This window comes from Pygoscelis adeliae, unplaced genomic scaffold (genome assembly GCF_000699105.1).
Source record: "Pygoscelis adeliae isolate BGI_AS28 unplaced genomic scaffold, ASM69910v1 Scaffold101, whole genome shotgun sequence".
Taxonomy (NCBI): domain Eukaryota; kingdom Metazoa; phylum Chordata; class Aves; order Sphenisciformes; family Spheniscidae; genus Pygoscelis; species Pygoscelis adeliae.
Genome location: NW_008824238.1, coordinates 156,423 through 176,639, shown reverse-complemented (window position 1 = coordinate 176,639; position 20,217 = coordinate 156,423). Strand labels below are relative to the sequence as shown.

The 20,217-nt window shown below is 39.7% G+C and overlaps 1 protein-coding gene across 2 annotated transcripts; it reads left to right on the top strand.

Moving 5' to 3' along the window:
* Nucleotides 1-6,061: 6,061 nt before the first annotated feature.
* CA13 (carbonic anhydrase XIII) lies at nt 6,062-20,077 on the top strand. 2 transcript variants are annotated; one of them, XM_009334989.1, is made up of 8 exons: nt 6,062-6,144; nt 6,510-7,297; nt 7,840-7,904; nt 9,611-9,729; nt 13,053-13,148; nt 14,289-14,351; nt 15,361-15,516; nt 17,852-20,077. In XM_009334989.1, coding segments are annotated over exons 3-8 (549 nt in total). In that variant the 5' UTR covers nt 6,062-6,144; nt 6,510-7,297; nt 7,840-7,903; the 3' UTR covers nt 17,966-20,077. The 2 variants fall into 2 exon arrangements, with proteins under 2 accessions (XP_009333264.1, XP_009333265.1); XM_009334990.1 differs by lacking the exons at nt 6,062-6,144; nt 6,510-7,297; nt 7,840-7,904; nt 9,611-9,729 and adding an exon at nt 12,416-12,469.
* Nucleotides 20,078-20,217: the final 140 nt, after the last annotated feature.

Genomic DNA, 20,217 nt, shown 5'->3' with positions numbered 1-20,217 from the left:
GGGCACCTCCCGCAGCTGGCTTCGGCAGCTCCCGAGCCCACGAGAAAGCTGAACGGGCTGACATGCTGTCGAGGCTTTGCAACGTGAGACCGAGCAGATTTTTGTCTCGAAATGATGCAAGGCTGGCTGCTGGGAGAGGTGTTTCATGCGTGCGGCATCGCCTGCCGGAGTCGGGTCGGGGGTTGGCTCTGAGTTGGAAAAATTGGTCTGTCTCGTTCCCTGGAGGGATTTCGTTTGCTCGTCTAGTTAATCAGTTGCGGGCACATATCGAGTATTTATTAGACGGTCACACTGATCAGAGCTGCTTTATCGGCAGTGCCTTTCTGACGCCGGCTGTGTTCCGCTTTTGATACACGGCGGGAAATACTAGGTACTACAGTCGGTCGTTTGAATGTATAACTACGCACCTGAGAGGAGATGCTTTTGGATTTCAGTTGTTTCATGGTTTCCTTAATCTTGTCGGTCTTTGAAGTCCCAGGATGCTCATCAGCAGGCTTAAAGACTTTCCTCTGTTTTGCATTCTAAGTCATGCAAACGCTGCTCCTCTCTGCAGACCGGCTCCCAAGTCATGCAAGTAGAAATGAAAGTGCTTTTGTAAATTGGAGAGTCAGGTCTGATAAAGTAAATGGAATAACTTACGTTGTCTGTTATAATACACAGAGAAATAAAACACCATGATAGTAAAAGGAGAGAGCTATATATTTGCATATACTAATGCCTATAGGAGTATGCTTCGGTGATATTATTACTTGGAGTCTGGAATACTGTTTGCGCAAGTACTACCTTTCCTGCCTGGTCCTTTTGTTCAATCTTTTCTGGATGGATATACTTTTCCTGAAAAACTGGGTGGTGGTGGATCGCAGTGATGTTGCAATGATTAGGTGTGTTATCTACGGTTGTGCAGTCTATTCTACCCCTCCCCTGAAGACGTAAATGGGTCTTGTTTTTCAAATTTGTTTCTCCGTATGTTTTCCGAGAGTGCTGTGGACTTCACCTGCACCATCCAGATAAGAAGCCCACTTTCCCTCCCTTATCCTATCCCTCCTCCTTTGCTATTCTCAACTTCTAAGAAGGGGAGGGCACCAGAATTTCTATCTGGACCTGGACCTTGCTTGAGGCCCCATTTCTCCTATAAAACTCTGTTTACTGGCTGATAACATATTTGGGGTGGAGTTTGGCTTTCTCTCTCTCTCTCTCTCTCTCCCCCCCCTCTCTTGGAGCCCCCAGCAGCTGGGGTGGGTAGCTCCTCATCAGTCCATCCCCTTGCCCCCGCCTCTCTCAGGTGATTAATGGTGAGAGGCGTGGATGTCCAACACTTCACTGCTCTTCCCTAGCATCAGTTTTATTTCTCAGCTTTTTCTCTTTTTGTGCATTTATTTTACTGGTTTTGCTTATTTCTTGTTTTGCTGAATAGCAGCTGCAGGAGATTGCTCCAATTCTTGAAAAATTTTGTTGCCCTGCATGGCCCTGAATAGTTTCCCTGGGACTAAGATTAGCTTTCGCAACTAAGGAGGTAGCAACAAAGTGTAATTAATTAAATTTGGTGCAGTCATATATTAAAGTTGATTTCATAAAGAGTTGGAAGGACATCCGCATTCACTCCGAGTTCTGCATTTGTTACTTGCAGTGATAAAAGCACTGTTTTTTTTAAACCAGGCAAAAATTCATTTGCCCCTTAGCAATAACAACTGCATCATAAATCATTATGTGCGTAAAGTAAACTGCCAGATATTGCACATACATGTCTGCATATATGGTATATCTATGTATAAGGACGTGGTCTGACTGGTATACACAGAATTAAATGTTCTCCCCTGCTCTGATGCACGTATTTCTGAAATGCAAAGAGGCATTGTTTTATTGCTGTGCAAACCTTGGCCTTTGCTTTCTCGCCACTGTTCTTGCCTCACAGTTTTGATGGTGCTTATGTATGGAGGCGTATTACTGAGATCTTGAAAACTGGCTTCAGTGTGGCATCATGCATGCTTTTCTTAGCTGCTCAAGGTTCCTGTGACGAGGGAAATGTTCTCACCCCTTCACAGAAACAGTCCCCTTAGTTAACCGGGGAATTGCCTTAGTTAAAAGACAAATTGAGAATCACTTGCCTTCAGTTTACTGTTTGTTTAATAAAATATATGGAAAGTACTTACATGTGTTGTGTTTTACTGCAAAAATGTCTCTTGGTCTAGTTAACAACTATAACACTGAGGTGTTTTATAAATAAAAAGGGATATGGATTCCTTATACAGCACTTAATTTTACCCATTATGATTTTTCAATTGTTTTTATTAGAGCTAATCTTATTGTAACCTAATACACAACTAAATTACTTGGCAAACCTAACTTTATAAATTTAAGCATTTTGTGTATGATAAACTGGGCAATCGATTCTCTTTAGGAATAAATGAGGGTATGATCCTGCAAAGGTCAGACCATACTAAACTAATAAACTTTCTGCATATAATAGCAAACCGTCCAAAAAAAGAATCCACGTTTTCACCTGTACGTACTCTATTTATGCAAGTATAGAGGCTCACTGCAACTGAACCATATCCTGCGATGTCTCCGCTAGCCTTGTTTCAAGTTGGTCTAGCCTTTTGATGAAACTCATCACCTTTAACTCCAGCTGGGTAAAAGAGCACCGCTGTTAGGTGCTACAGCGAGTTGCATTTCCTGACAACTCGTAACTGCCTTCCTTAGGACATCTAGTTCATGAACTGAATGTGTCCAGTGCTGGTGGGTACCGTAAGTAGCAATAGTCTAATCTAAAAGTGAGGGAGGTGTGCATCGCATTTGGTAACTCCGTGTCCAAAATAAAGGCAGGCAATCTTCAGAGGAGATGGTTCAGTTTTTTGTCCTAAATCTTGGTCACAATGGCTTTGATTGTTAAGAGCTACTAGGTAATCTCCTCTAGCAAAAGAACATTTTCCCATCAACAGGAGGGGATTTCATAAGTTCAGAAATTGGTATATTTAATCACGTTCCTTCAGTAAATTAGAAAATGAAGGGAGGTGAATTGGTGAGTTACACTTTCCTGGGTATGTCTTAAAGTACATCTCTAGAAAATTAAACTGTACGTTATGTTGAGACGGAGGCAGGTCCAAATAATTCAGGTCCAAATTCAGAAGACATTTTCACCCTGGAGATCCCACTGGCTTGAATCTGATTGTTTGACGTGCATTTGAGCATCTCTTCCAACTGTAATGACTTATTGTCTAACAGTCATACACGAAGTTTGCTTTGGGATGGGGTCCGTAGTAATGAATTGAGCCACAGTTTTCACAGAGTGGCAGGAGTATGATAATTGTATTAGATTGCTGGTAGGTAATCTAGTAAGGAATACCACTTGATATAACCAAGTGGTACAAAATGAGCTGAAGTTTCTTGATATTTTCCTGTGTATTTTGAAAGGTCAGATTTCTGGCAGTCTTGTGTTAATGACATACGTTTAATCACCAAAGCAAATGATTTTGGTCATCCGAGCTAAGGACAAGTACAAAAGCAGGTACAATGTCTTTTTAGAACTGAAGTTTATTGTTGAATAATCAGCTAATGCCAGAATCACAGCCTTGGATCCTCTTTTTGGCACATTCATTTAATTTATGAATGCAAATCGTTCATATTATTTACTGTACAATAACTATAGTTATTGCTGAGATGGAGCAATAGGACCAAGTAGTTAAGCACATAAATATATTTTGCCTTTCCTCAGCTTAGGAACATTCTAAGCATTAAAATTAAGTAGCAATAAGCTTTTTCTAAGCATCCTAAATCACAGCAGTTAGTTATGTATAAATGATGGAGTGGTGCTTCTTCAATTAATAAAATTGTGCATTGCATTTCTAACTACAAGGTACTGGGATCTAAACACAATTAAAATTATATCATATGCTAAACTGTACGTAATGAAAATATTGAATAGCTTTGATGACCATTTGTGAAGTGAGAAGAATTAAGTTTAAACAGCTTTATATTTCAAACGAGTAGGGTTTTTACCTTCTGCCGTAGAAGCGGTTTGCTTAATGAGTGTAGTTAACGAAGTCATTAACAAAAGGACTTTTTAACAAACTCAAGACTGAAGGCCCTTGCCCTTGTTCTACCTGAGGTTTAATTCTTAGGCTGGTCTTTACAAGTTACTCCTTCCCTCTTCTATTTTTCAGTGCTGCTCAGAGGAGAGTCAGGCTCTGCCCAGGTGGCTGCACAAGCTGCTTCCCCACGGGGCCGTGGGACGCTTCCCTCCCTGATTTACTGCTGGGGCGCTTGGGTTATTTTAGCACCTGTGAGTTTCTGAGCTATGTTCACTTCTATTGAAGTTGAGGAGAAAAAACTATCTGACAACTTTTGATGTTAGACTATTAATCACAGCGTAATACATTTTAATCCTTTTTTGTCATCATGTTTATTTAAGTGCTAAGTCATCCAGAAAGACCCAAACCAACAGGCTGATTTTTAGACCGAGATCAGTTACCTTCAGTATAGGGACTTATGAGATTTTCAGTGATGCAGATTTTACAAGATCAGGTTCTGATGCTCATATTTAAGTTTTTCTTATATCCAGTCTCTCTTAGTTGATTTATTATGCTTCTTACCCATGACAAGCCTGGAGGAAAAACAAGTGCTATGCTCTTTATAATACTGAAAGATCATTAGCCCGGCAGACTTTTCCCTTTTTCCTTTTCCGTTTTCCCTTTTCCCTTACCTTACCCGGTTTTCCATCCTAAACCTTGTTTGCTATCTTTACCTTATAGAACATATTTCCCAAGCAACTTACTCTTCCTGTTTTTCTTCTATGGCCTCTTTCTGCATTGTTTATTATTCAAATATGGTTCAACAATGGCACATATATTCTTAATGAGGACTCTCTGACGTTTAGTAGGTAAGAACAGACACCCCACACATCTCATCAGTGAAGCTTTTCTTACTGTTTTAGAACGACATTTGCCATTTTTCTCATATCCATATTGTTGATTTACAGAGACAATGCTTTTCAGCTGACTTTCGGCTTAGCTTGCATGGAGAGAGGAAGGTTATTGATTAACAGCTTCTTTAGTGCTTTAATTTCTAGCTAACTCTGGTGAATGGTGGTGCAAGTCTGTCTCTGGAAGGTCTACTCTCATTTATCAGCAGGAGGTGGTAGAAATCCAAACCTTGTGCAGGCACCACTGACCTGAGTGTTCCTGTTCTTTGCTGATTTTGTCAGCACTATCCTAGTGTGTGTGTGTGTATGTGTGCGTGTGTGTGTGTGTGTGTGTGTGTAGACTTCATGGTTAGAGAGTGACACTCTTGTGTTGTGACGGCTGGTTTGCAGGGTCCATGGGTTGGGAGGAGGTGATCAGTTGCACAGCGATGCTTAGGTTACAGGCACTGCCATCAGGCCCCCGGAGAGGCCATGCACCACTCAGCCTTTTTATCTTTTTTGACATCTCCCCATCTCATTCAGCGTAGTCAGTAGAAAATGTGTTCTCAGGACTTTTGCAGCCAATGACTGAGGTATAAAAAAATGCTTAAAGCAGGGATTTTGGATAGATAAGAGGTAATCCTTAAAGATATAATGAGACATGATATTAGGCAAAAATGGCATGTCAAATATTTATTGGGGCACAGTACCTGTTGGATACAGGGTGCTTGATTTGAATGAGCATTTGTTGGATATGTCTTGTGCATAGTTGAGTCTTAACTGTGTATAATTAAATGTCTACCTGCTGCATGTGGCTTTGTTCAAAGGCCAAATACAGTTAGATACACCATGCAAGGTAGATAAAGGGGTCCTGAGAGCTGCTGATGCAATGCGGTGCAGCAAAAGTAGCTGAATGTTTTGATCTGTGTTTTTCTGATGCGCCCTTTTTGAGTTTAGAAGATGCAAACAAGAACAATTCAAGGAGAGTCTTCTTTCACATGAAGCAGGGCGCTGCCATCAATTTAGACTTCTCCTCCAATGCGTTGCAGGGCCTGCCCACTGGAAGGAGGTTTTTCCTGTCGCTAATGGAGACCGTCAGTCACCCATCGACATAAAAACTGAGGAAACCAAGTTTGATCCCTCTCTCCGTCCTCTAAATCCCAATTACGATCCAGCTTCTGCTAAAATCATCCTCAACAACGGGCACTCCACCAGTGTTGAGTTTGATGACACCGTCAACAAATCAGGTTTGTTTCTTTCCTGTTGCACTGTGTCTTCTTCCACTGTTTCCTGAATAGAGTGCATACAGCCTGAGCATGTCTCACTGCCTGGTATGAACTCTTCATAAGCAGTAAGGCTTTGCTGCTCCGGATGAGAGATTCCTTCCTTCCCTTTCATGTCTTTCAGCATGATACAATGCGGGAGCATATTTGGACACGAGTTCGAGGTTGCATTTCTCAGAAAGTGATAGGATTCCCTTTACACAGGGATGGTTTGATCCACCCCAACCAGCTAGATAGTGCCAGCCCCCCTGTTTGAACAGTGTTGTGTACAATTTTTCAAATGCTGCTCTCTCTCTCACTGCAGATGAATCCTTTGTGTCTCATTACAGGTTCATTCCAACCGAATCGCTCAAGTCTCTTATCTGACTTTAGCTGCAGGTTTGGTTATATATATTTTTCCCTTTTACAATCCATACTTGGACTTCTTGTGTCAGGAAAGAGCCAATACAGAACAAATTAAATACATACCAAGTGATCCCTTTTCTTTTTTGAAAAGTGTTATTGTCCCAGTCTTTTCTAGGAGTATGTAGCTTCCCTTTTTGCAAGCAGTAATTCTTATTTAGAAGTTCTCTGGTTTAGCATAGTCTTTGTAATGTTAGTGTCTTCATCTTTAAAACCTTCTCTTGGGTGGTAGGCTAGCTAGCGCACCTCCCCTTGAAACTGTAGGAGTGCAGTTTCTATGAGCAATAAAACCCTCTTGTGGTTGCGTGAGGCTTAGCTGAGGATCCAAACCCATATGGTGCATTCACAAGGGTCAAAGCCAGAGGGGGACTAATTTGTGATCACCCTGTCCATTAGTCCTGAGGAACTATTGGCTTATAATGGCAACAGGGAGAGACCTAGATGGAGACAACATCATACTTTGCTTTCCCAGACAGTCTTAGTTTAATTTTTAAGTTTCCTGTCGATACAAGCAACATTGGATGTTGCCTGAAAGCCATCGGCTGACCGTCAGTGATCTGGTCTGACCTCGTGTGTGTCAGATGCCACGGGACTTCCCAGAATTAATCTCTGCTTCAAGCCTAGTAGGTGTGGGTGAACTAAAGCACATCTCTTAGAAAAACATACAATCTTGATTTCAAAATTTCCAGCGATGATGAACCTACCACAGCCTTTGGTAAGTTGTTCTAATTGTTAATTACCCTCACAATTAAAAAAATCGAAATCACACTTTATTTCTGGTGTGAGTTAGATCAACTCAGCCTTTAAACTCCTTTTCTTTTTTTTAAAAAAAGTAATAAATACGAATACACCAAGAACCTCTTCCACTTTCTAACGCCATCCATGAAGTGACGGGGCCTGAACATAGTATTTCTGTAGGCTTACAATGGTACCAAAGCAGTGGTAATGTGATCCCCTTCTTACTGCTTTCCTCAGGCCATATCTCCAAGGATATAGTTCATGTCATGGCAAAGCACTGACAGATGTTGATCAGATAATTAACAAATGTAATCCCCAGTCTCCTTCAGGAGACTCCATATCTTCTATGTATGGGCTAGATTCTTCAGTCCACATACATGGCTTTACATTTTGGCCATTATCATGCCTTTCTTATCAAAGAATTCAAATCCTTCTGTATCCATAAACTGAGTTATTCACTATTTTCCCTAATATTTGTCACTGGCAAACTTTATCAGTAATGTTTTTGTTTTCTTTCAGGTCATTGATCAAAAAATACTGAATTTTCTAGGGCCAAAATTTGGCCTCTGGGGCACCCCTGTGAAGTAAGCACTCCTGCCATATGGTGGTTTTATGAAAAAAAACCAAAAAAGATAATTAATTGGTACTAAATACATTAGCATCTTTTAATACATTATTAACTGACTTCCATATGAACTATTTCTTCACTTTGGCCAGCATTGAAACCGGGCTGTCAAGTCTGTAACTGTTTGTGTAATTCTGTTTATCCTCTTTGGTACCACATTAGTTCCATTCTCTGAAATTCATCTACTGATGTTTCAAAGACCTCTTCTTCCAGCTCTTTTCAAACTTTGAGATACTGATATTTGCCTTAAACAGCTTCTGACTAACCTCTTCCTTAATTGCTGTTGGAAGGGAAGGGATTTACCATCCGTGTTATGATGTGATACAAATACATCATCAGGCTATTTTCCACATTTTTCAGCAGAGGTATTTCATTGAATGCTGATGCATTTCTAGGTAACTGTTTTCCCTCAGCCAGTTAGAACACCGATATTTACACATTTCTAGGATCATTTGCCTCCAAGTTTTCAGTCCTTGAAAGAAGGAATTTGTTTTAGGAGTGCCACTTCCCCATCCCTTTTGTTCACTAGGTTTATAGGCTCTGTAAAAGCATGTTTTTGGGTTGAAGTTTTAAGGAGGTCAAATATTTTTCCCCACAGATAAACAGTTCCAGTTCCTTTCATTAGCCAGGCTACTTGTGTTAGCAGATAGGCAACTAAGAAATTCTTCTTTTGTCTTTATTTGGTGGTATTTTGTTCCTAACAAAGTTTAGGTTTTGGACTAAACCTAGAAGAGAGAAAAAATGACTATTGTCCTCCCCAGTGCTCTTAATTTAAAAGCTATCTGGTTAAAGCTCCCATCCGTTCCCCTTAAAATCTCTATAATGAGCCAGTAAACCATCCCAGACTAATTCCCAAACCCTCAGAGGAGATATGGAGCCGGGAGACTGGGGTGGTTTGTTTTGCAGTGAATAAGGAATCTTTCTGAATGTGATTCACATTCAAGTCTCTGTGCAGACATGTTTTGGTTCCAACTCTGACTAGCAAAAGACGAGGACTTGCAAAAGCAAAACAATGAAAAGCCCATCCATATGCCTGTTAAGTTGAAATAAATGGCTGATTAAGTGTCAGTAATATTGCAGTTGTACAATGCATATGTTGTGTTGGCTTCATTTTATTTATGTTAATATATGCTCCTTTTTCTCAGACTTCAATCTGATGTAACTGGATCTAGTTGCAAATGAAGGAGAGAGCTTTGAAAATTTTTTTAAGCTCCACCTTTTTCCCTCCAAATTTCAAAGAGGAGAAGAAATTCTGTTCACATTATACTTTTCTGATCCTCCCCTTTATTCATAAAATCTATATTTTAAGCTTAATTTCTCAGTGATTCTTTTAAATACATTCAAGAGAGGAAACCACTTGCAAAATAGAAATAATTTCCCATCTTCTGAGAAATATCCAGCCCACAGCAAGACAAACCTGGTGATAACAACATACCCTTTAGTGGGCCATAACCCACTAATCTACACATAAATGCGATTTTGAAAGTCATATCCTGGACAAGCGAGGGTTTCTGTAGTAGTTCAAAGAAAGGGGAAGCCATCTGAGACAGCTTTTGAGAAGGAGTAGGGGACTGTCCGAAGACTGAAGTATGGTGTGAGGTTAGAGGATGTGGGTGGCGGCTCCCGTTCCTGCAGTGAAGCCTTTTCCTCTGCTTGGGTTTCCAGTGCTGACCGGGGGGCCGCTCAGCGGGACCTACAGGCTGCGACAGATTCACTTCCATTGGGGGTCCAATGACGAAGCCGGCTCCGAGCACGCGGTGGATGGGATGAAGTACGCGGCAGAGGTAAGGCTTTACATGGAGTCATCTGTACCTCTAAGCTCGTGACTAGTTTTCCGTTGTAAGAATAACATTGCCCCTCCTCTGCCCGCTTTTCATTTTCCCCCCATTTTATCGAAAGACAAGCGGTCTTCCTGAAGTGTTGCATGTTTGGTCCTTTCTCAAAGGAGAACCTATTTGAAAGCTTTGGAGAGGATTAAAAAAGGAGTACAGAAGACAAGAGCTTGATAAGAGCAAGATTTAATGTTCAAGAGTTATTTTAAACTTTGTCTTTCACTGTCTCTTCCTTGGAGAATATTTTCAAAGTCAGCTTCAGTTACAAACCACAGAATTATTTGATCTGGGGCCTGTGCAGTGTAAAGTTTATGCAAGGCAGGAGTGTTGCATTTTGTGGTGCATTTAGCAATGGGATGGTTATGACTTTGAGAACCGCACCTTAATATCTGTGGGGTGCCTGCTGTCTGTGGAGGTACTGCGTTTCAGTGGAGGCAGCATGCCACAGGGAGAAAGGCACCGTCTGCTCTGGCATGGAGAGTTCGCTCCTGCTTTGTCTCCTTCGGTGCGTTTGAGTAGTCTACAGTAAAAAGTATTCAGTATCCGATTCCTCTTTGCAAATGGAAGTAACATGGAGTATTTTGAGGAGACTGAGGTCTTTAACAACACATAGTTCAGACAGTGGAAGAGTTTTTTTGGGTTAAAAAGAAGTAAAAAGTATAAAAATAAATGGTAATGGACAAATAAAAGACATAATGCTAAAGAAGAAAAAAAATGAAATGTATGCACAGTGGTGTGATCAGTTTTTACTGGAAATGCTATAAGAGATAGTGGTCAGAAAAAAAATCAGTTTTCTAACACTAATGGGGAAAAGTGACATTTGCAGTGTTTAAAGGCTTATGTTTTCCACAGGAACCAGGTGAGATGGAATATAAAGAATTAATAGAGGTGCTTTAAAACCGTTAAGTACCAAAACCAAATTTCTAGCTGAGAAAATATATATATGTTTCCCATCTAAGAAACCAAATGGAAGGAGAAAATATCTCTGAATTTCTAGCGAGTCTAAAAAAACCTTTCCGTTACCCGTTGGTTGGGTAACCCTCCACAAGAAGCTCTCTAGATGTCACTTTGGCTTTGGGATAAGAAACCCAGAATTAAGATCAAGGCTTCTGAGCACTGTTCACACAAAAGAAAATACCTCAGGAGACATGAAGATGGTTGCAGTGCTCACCTTCATAAGGAAGATGTGTAAGATTTCAAGAAAAAGCATCGACCGAGTCGAAGAAAGAAGTAGTGTACAGGTAAAGAAGACTGCAAGGTTCAGCCCCCTAAGCCCACCGGGAAGCAGAAGGGATCCATGGCTCCATTCTTTGTGACAACGTATGGTCTGATCAAGGTCTCTTCACAAGCTGCAGTGACAGAGCGGTGGTAAGACGGGATATATTCCTTAAAGAGAAGTCACAAGCCATTGAGAATGGGGCTGTACCCAAAAGTGTTTCACAGCTCTGTTTGTTTGGGGGTTTTGGTTTTTAGGGGGATTGCTTTGGGGTTTTTTTTTGGCAAAGCTATGAGGGAGTGGGAGTGGGCTTTCTTTAGTTGCGGGAATTTTGCTTTTTGTTCTTTGTTGGTTTTTTGCTATTTTTAAAATCCACAATAAAAGTCAATTCTGACTGAGAGTATCTGTTTCCTTTTTGTGTATGTAAAAATGCAATTGTTTAAAAGTTGTTCAATGTAGCTTTTGTGAACTTATAATAGTGAGTGGTGCAGGCACTATGAGCTCCAGGATACTAATGCACCTGAGAATGGTTTAGTGGACTATGTTCTCCTCCTGGTTTAATTTATAATATTTTTAGCAACTTTCCTTCAAGGATCTCTGAAGCTGTGCGCCAGCATGTGTTTCATCGTGAGCATACATGTATTATTATTGATTTCAGTGGGATTCCTTACTTGCTGGAAGTCATGTTTCAGCACTTTAGAGTCCAAGTGCTTAACAAACATTAATTATACCCTGTAACACCAAGTAACGGCTCTGTTTTACAGATATGAAAAATTAGAACTCATAGAGGTTAGGCAAAGATTGAGATTTAGAGTCAAAATCTTCACACTCCTAGATCCCTATTTCAACCACGCAGCTATGTTGCTTGCCATAAAAAGCCTTTAAAGCAAGTTCCAGCTTTCCTAAATTGCTCTTACTTTAGAGGTCTTGAAGTGCCGTATTCCAAAAGCAAGCCTTTGTTTTCAAGGGTTCATCCCAGCTTAAGTCATTCAGCGGAGCTGCTTTTCAGCACTCCTAAAGAGTAAAGTTCAAAGTCTGAAAAGATGGTCATCAATTTTAGAAAAGCCAATCCCATGCCCTGCTTCTGAGCCTCTCTTTCCTTATCTAAAAACTATGGGTAGTAAGATTTACTAATCTACCGAGGACTTGTGAGAGTAATTAATGTTTGTGAAGTACTTAGTCTTAAGCGCTGTGTGAGTGTTTGTGCTCTCTCCAGTTTGGCAGTCGGACAGTTGCTCAAGGCTGGGATGTCCTGGCGCTTCCCGGGAACCAGGAGCTCCCGCCATGGAGTGCGGCCAGGATTTAGAAAACGTGGCTTAGCAGGAGGGACTGAGGTGGTATGGGGGTAGACATCACGGGCTTTTCCTTTCCCCACCTGGCTAGGTGGTGTCTTTAAGCTGCTTAAGCAACTGCCACAGGACAGTTCCAGAAAAATGCATGTTGGAAATGCTCAAACCTGAGATAATCAAGCTGCTTGTAAGTGCCTAACTGCTGGTAATCATAGAAAATGACATTTGGAAAGTATCAAAAATGAAATTTTGATGTTCAGCTTAAACTAAACAAGGGAAAAGGGGTCAGTGCAAGTTTAACGTGTGTTCCTCTGCCTGTTTTCTAGCTATTTATGTGGCTGATTAATGTTACTGAAAGCTTGATTAAGGAAAAAGAGGAGCACCTAATAACATTCTTGAAAAATGATTTTCAATCACTTTTTAAAATCAGCTGTACTAAAAATGGATTTAAAAGCTTTAGTTACATAACCATGGGATATCTTGTCTTAGCTTCTCTGTTCAAAATCTGGGGGCCCAATAGCAGTTTGCCAGGCACTGTAGTGTGCTGATTGCTGCTAAATTTTGAATAATCCCAGCCACTGGAAATGCTTTCTGTCATTTGTGTGAACTATATATTTACCAGTTTCAAAAAATAATTGCATTTAGAAAACTGAATGGCTCTGAATACAAAAGAGCGAAGTAGAGTATCAAAACCAGTGAAGTTGTAGTATTAATGTGTGACTATTTGAGTTCAGCGGGAGTTGATGCTGTCTGTGTCTCTTGCTTTTCAGCTTCATGTGGTCCACTGGAACTCAGAAAAGTATTCCAGTTTTGTTGAGGCAGCTCGTCAGTCAGATGGATTAGCAGTCATGGCTGTATTTCTGAAGGTAAGAAAAAAATGTCTCAGCCCTCCTGATAAATCTGCATTATGAGCCCAAAGCAATAATGGTGATAGTTCGTATAACTATTTCTAGAGAGACAATTGTTTTATGCGGGCATTAAATTATACTGTTTCCTTTATACTATTTACTTTCCAGTATAGAAAGCTGTGTTTGCTTGAAGGTTAAAAATATCAGATTAATAGATTTTCAAGACAGTGAGGCTCTTCAGTTTGCCTAGTCTGCACTCCTGTACAACAGAAGATGTGGAACTTAATTCAGCTGCCTCTATAAGGGTCCCGGTAACTTGTGCTTGACTAACAAGGGCGATCTGATTTGTTTCGAATGCTTCTTCAACGGTTTGTTTCTGAGCTGATAGTTTCTTCTGAAAAATGAAAAAGAAAACCCCAGAATCTGGAGAATTTCCTTGTAATTTTTATATACCTCTTTGCCTCCTGCACCAATTCTAAGATGAAATTCAACTCTTGCAACAGCTTCATTGACTTCTGTATGAAGAAGCAGATGGAGAATTCACACAATCCATGACAAAGGATAGGGCTTTGGTCAAATCTGTGATTTCTGCCTGGCTGCCGCTGCTTCCTGGGCACAGCTAGTGGTGGTGCTGGTGCAGTCAGTGAGCTATTACATGCAGCAGTTGCAAAGAACTGCTTCAGTAATTCTGTCTTTCCTGTTTACAGTATAATGATTCAAGGAAAGTTTCACTGGATTTCTTAGCACACAAATTCTGCTTGGGATACATAAAAATGATGTTTTCACTTTACAAGCACTTTAAATTTCAGATGTAAGCCTGAAACTTTTAATATCCTGCATACAAAACATGAAAAATAGATTGCTTTTATTCTCATGCAGTGTAAAGTCTGTGGGTCTTTTGTAGCTGAAATAATTACTATGAGTAGGCAGAATAAATACTGTCAGCAAGGGAGTGGATCTTCTTTACGACCAGTACTATTTCTAAGGACCAGCTAGTCACAGGCTTGTACTCACAAAAACCATCAGATCTCACAGTCACTTAAGTGACTGTGTAAAGCTATATAAAATAGTTTCAGTACGCATTTGCTTTTTGATCATTTATTTTTGCTATTTTTCTCTGAAGCTCAAGTATTTCTTTATTCTCTCTGGTGTTAATAGATTGGTGAATGCAACCCTCAGCTGAAGAAGATTACTGACCGCTTGGACACCATCAGAATCAAGGTGAACGAATGCTTCTAAAAGAATACTAATGCTAGTGGTTGCTTTTGTTGTTTTGTTTTTTTGGTAACCCGGCTGCTACTTCCTTCACCTTCATGTTCCCTAGTTTCATAGTTATCCATATCTAACTCTGATTTGGGACAGTTTAGGAGCATTCTTGTTAGGAAAGTTAAAAAAAGCAGACAAAGAATAATTTTTATACAATGAGAGATCAGAGGAAAAAGCTAATTCCTCACAGAACCTAACCTCTGACAAATCTGTTGCTGTGAGAATATTAACAGGAGAAGAACATACTTTATGGAAAGCTGTGAAAAAGATGAGGGAAAGGTTTCCTCCCCTGTTTTGCTGAGGTACAGGGTGAGAAATAAGCTATTGTATGTGTGAGAGCGATCAGCCAGACTCAGCATCATGTCTCATACAGGCATCTCTGGCCTGGTAGCCAGGGAGAAGTAGGGACATGGTTTAGTGGGCATGGTGGTGTTGGGTTGACGGTTGGACTCGATGATCTTGGAGGTCTTTTCCAACCTTAATGATTCTATGATTCTAAGTAGTAAGCCGTGGGCCTGGGAGGAGTGAATGGGAAGGGGAGCAGGAGGCAGTAACCTGTGGGGTTACTCCACCAGCCCCATAGAGACTATGTTGACAGTCTAACGTCTTCTCACCTCTCCCTCCAACCTCCATCCCATGGTCATCTGTAACTATGGGGAGCCTATGCTAATATGACACCTTTGATGGTGTTCCACTAGCATCAAGGATAGCAGCAGCAAAGCTGTTGCAAAGGTAAGACCTCATCAGAAGGACACTGGCTCACCTGCTGTGATCATCCAGAATGCTGCCAGCCCACCCCATGGTGGAATAAGCTCTGCCTCCTTTGGCATGATTTATTTAGGCCTCTTGCTTTTAAGTAATATTGCCCTGTTTGTTCGTTTGTTTGTTTTGTTTTGTGTAAGAAATAATTTTCTAAATATATTTAATCTAGAACCACAGTGAGCTTTTTTTTTTAATTTTCCAGGGTAAAAGAGCACTATTCACAAACTTCGATCCTAGCTGTCTGCTTCCCAAGTCCCTGGACTACTGGACGTACTTTGGCTCTCTCACTGTTCCACCTCTTCTTGAAAGTGTCATCTGGATTGTTCTGAGAGAGCCCATAAGTGTTTGTTCTGAACAGGTATTTTTCGATTTTTCACTGCTATAGATATGTTGCTTTTGTAAGACTTCAAATTGTAAATACCACCCCAAAACATATTCTTTTGCAGACCTTGACATTGCATACCTTATCAAATTTTCAAAGGACAAAAAATGTGTCTATCAAATTTATCATGACTTCTTGTTGCCTTTCTTTGCATAACAGCTATTTATTATCCATTTTTTTAAAGAATCTGCATAATCTAAAAGTTAACAATCAAAAATAACCCACAAGGAACTTATAGAAAAAAGGGTTCTGATGATGCTAAGAAATCCTGGAATTCCACTCCATTCGGTTATTTGCACATCCTGCTCAAATCTCTTCTCTGCCATTTTTATTTGGCAGATGAATAGTAAATTTCGTCTTGCATTCCAGTTGTGTAAGCCTTGGTGAATTTACTAGAATTATGAAAAGCAAATACAATTGTAATAAGTTGTTTTTTATGTTAGGCTATCTTCAGAAGAGTGTGATACCACATAAAAGAGTCTACTTACATTTCTTGTTAAATTAAGCTTCATGCTATATATTAATGTTGCAACAGTGACACCCAGTGGACTGATCATCTTAAGTATAAAGAGTTTTTCTCACTGGAGACACAGAAGTATATCAGATCATAGCTTCCAATATGGGATGTTGAAAAGTACACCACCTGCAATATGTTATCAATATTCTGGGCACACTGTAAACCTTAATATTTTTGTACCACAGCGTTTGTCTCATTCATGGTCAATATTACAAACACCTCAGAAAATTCAATACCCTATGTCACATACTCAGCAGAAATGGTGACTTCAGTCTTTGTGCAAAATGTTAAGACAGTTCACTGAATGGGATGCTTGTTAGTCAGGAGACCTCAAATTCTGTTTGTAACTGATTTGAAGTCATGTATTTGCTCAGTGTGTCCATTTTTCTCACCTATCTGTCTTCCCCACTCCCCTCAATCTGGCTCTGTAAGACTCACTGCAATGCGTATGGGTCTAGGATTGAAAGTTTGCATTAAGATATGAACTTCCCAAAGATAAGCCATTGTTCAGGTTAAAAGGTTCTTATTTGGGCTGACCTGTAGTTAATATATTCTAAAATGTGAAATACCGTATGCAAACACCCATGTGTAACAGGTTCAGAGGACACAGTGTCGGAAACAGTGTCAAGTACAGTGATACTTTACTAGTCATTTTTCATAGACTGTAGCTATATCTTATGTATTAAAGTATACATGTGCTATATTCTTATAAATATAAGCATGCATTAGTTAAAAGTGTTTGTTTCTAGTAATGTCCACTATTGTGATTGATCAGTCATCACCATGACTGATACTGTTTTGCCATTTAATTTCATTCCTCAAGTTTGTATTTCTTTGGGGCTTTACAGTTTACTGCCTACTTTTTGATGCATTTTTCAGGTTGAAAGAAATTAAAAATAAATTTTAAATTTTTAGAAACTCACAGGCAGCCGTAATGACAAATGTTAGCTTTAGAATGGGGTGGAGCAAGATAGTACTGACTTTTTTTTGCTTTTAATGCAATCAAGATGCAATGTTCCGTACAACTAAATGCTCTGTTATAATGGAATTATTTTTGTACTGTCCTACACTTGGTAATCAAGAAGGGAAGTAAGGTGGTATATAGAAATAGGAAATACTGGAAATATTAGAAATTAGACAAAATACTAAACTTCAGGTCAGAATTCAGACTCCAATTTCCTGAGATTAGACATGGAGCTCTGGTCTGGGTTTCTGCTGAGATCAGCTTAAGCAGAGAAGCTTATGCTGAGGTATGAATAACTGCCTGTTCTATTTCTCCACAAGGGAAAAGTTTTCAATCTCTCCTGGTTTGAGTACATGTTTAATATATCAAAAGTGCTAATTACAGAAGCTTTCTACAGCACCACAGCTATTATTCCAGCTTAATTGTGAATATAGTCCGAACAAGATGTACACAGGTACACAGAAGAAATTTAATTTTTGGCACCAAACATGCCAAGTCTCCAAACTATAAAATCAAACTAAAGAATATAGAAAACTTTGTTTTAGATCAGGTTGTGGAAGACAAAGTGTGAATACAGGAAGCAAATAATCCTTATGTGCAGTTTCATTCTGACACGTATTTCGGGAGATTTTCTTGGTAGTCATCATTTTTTAATTTGCAAGAACAGAAATGGTGGAATTGCCATTCCCCACATGCCATAGAAAAATACAGTTCCATTCTTCCTGGATGAAAAAAGGTGACAAGTATCTTTAATATTTACTACATGCTTTTTCATTAGTATGAGCATGAGGGTTTTCTGCTGATTAACCTTATGTCTCTTTTGATTGCAGCTAGCCAAATTCCGCAGCCTCCTGAGCACTGCTGAGGATGAGGTCGCCTGCTGCTTGCTGAGAAACTACCGGCCCCCCCAGCCTTTAAAGGGACGAGAAGTCAGAAGGAATTAAAGGAGTAAAGCCAGAGTAGTCTCCCTCTGAAACCAAAGGCTGAATTAATTTTAATAGTTAATATACTTAGTGATTTTTTTTTTTTTGGTGAGTTGTTATAACAAATAGGTATTGTTTTATTATTGGTTACTATGCAGTCATTTCTCACAGACAAGTATGTCCTGAGTTGTTGGAGGTTCATCGATGTTAACAGGTCTGACTGTGTTTGAGTGCGTTGGTTTGGGAGCATTGAGGCATTACCGTTGCATGCACAGAGGGCAGTGCTAATTGTAAGGGTCAGATGTGGTGAAGGAGTTGTCCAGAATTTGCCACTAAATTACTGAACAGGATTCCTGATATCAATGGCAGTAAAGGATCTTCTGGGATTATTCTTCTGGTCTCTAACATAACATTCAGCTTCTATATAAGACTTCACACTGTAATTCTCAAGAAAAAAATATTTCAAGGCTGATACAATTTCATTGCTGACTTCTGCAATACCATGATTACCTTCCTACAAAAAGCAGTAATGACTAACAGCATTGAAGTAAAACAGATATTTATATCATCCTGTTGTTCTGACTGCTTCCTAGCAGTAATGATGTACTAACTGAATTTTTTTAAAAAAGCAAATAGTAAGGATTTTGTATATCGTGGGATCATGTCAGGTGGATTAGGTATTCCCGAATTCCACCACGTATACTGATGAAATTGTCCTGAAACCTGAAAACTGCAAGGTGGAAGGGCATAGGGGGAACTGTTCATTCATACCTAAAGTCAGTCTGTTGCATTTGGTGAACAATAAGGGACTGTAACACTATATCCATGTAGCATCAGACTCCTACCACTTAAAATCAAGAGGCAGGGGTAGGTGTTGCTCCAGGCTGTTTCATACTAGACACGTGGCATGCTGCAGTGTGAGACACATGCTGCATACCTCACATCTTGCAGGGGAGCCCAGCACTACTCTGGAATGTAATGTCTCCTAGGTACTGGCTGAAGTTCTGCTGTCATAGCTGAACTTGGGTGGTTGCACTTATATTCCAAGACCAAAGATAGCATTTAGAGCAAACCAAAGAAATCAGAAGCAAGTCAATATCTAATAAAAGATCAGCCCTCAATAGCAATGTGTTGAAATGTCTGTCTTTATGAATTGACTTGAGCCTGTGTTTCTCTCAACAGCTTTTGTTATCTGAATATAATTGTTTGTTTTATGCCAAATTTATTTCTATTAGTTTTAATGAACTTGCCATAGACTGTAGCTTAGTATAGGATTAGATTTACCCTCAGACTCTGAGAACTACAGGTGAAAGCCAGTGATACCTGAAAGAGGCAGCTAGAGGTTTCATGGGCAGTGACTACCACCAATCTCTCTAGTACTTCTGACCAAACTCATCTCCCACGACTGCTTTCCATGAATTTGCTTTTTCATAGGTTTTATAGACTGTGCCTCTTGCCTCAACAGATCTTTTGTTCGAAGATGGACAAAAATGAGGGAAATAACAAACAGGATTGACTTTATGTACCTTCTTATAACTGAATAAATTAGACATAGAGACATAGATATTTTAGCTTAGTTTAAGATAGGTAGATTTTTTTGTTTTCTCTTCCCCAGAATATAGCTACTATTGCTGCAAGGCCTCTCAATGCCTTCTGAAAGTTTTCTGAAGGAAAGAACACAAATAGACCATGGAAGAAATAAAAGACATTTGGCAGGGGCAGCAGGTACAAGTATTAACCAAAGGGGAAAAGCCTGCAGGCACCTTTTGTTTTCTGGCATAGGGTGAAGAACGCAGCTGAAAAGACCTCAGGCTGGTTCTTTCTGAATGAGGATGTCTGGAAAGTGTGCATGGAGAGAGCAGGAGTGTGTTGTGTGTTTTCACACCCTTTTTTAGACTTAGTGTTGGATCTGATATGTTTCCCTGTCACGTGAGTAGCTGCAGAACATGAACAAAATGTTTACAAATTGCATGAAGGTTATAAAGTTTGTTTGCCTGGGAAGAGAAAGTAATAAGGCTACTGCTTCATATCAGAAACAAAAGTTTTACATGTTTTTTATATATTGAAAACAGTGGAGTTGATCCAGTGCTTTGATATTTATAAGGATTTTATCAAAATAAAAAATTGATTTTATGAATGTGTCTTGTATTTTCTGTTGAAGAAATTCAAGTTTTACAGAGAATGCTGCAGTTTTATAACTAGCGCCTGCAGCTCTAGTTTTGGAAAAAATAGTCACCCCTCATTTGAAGTCTATCTTTGGGCAGTGTAGTATT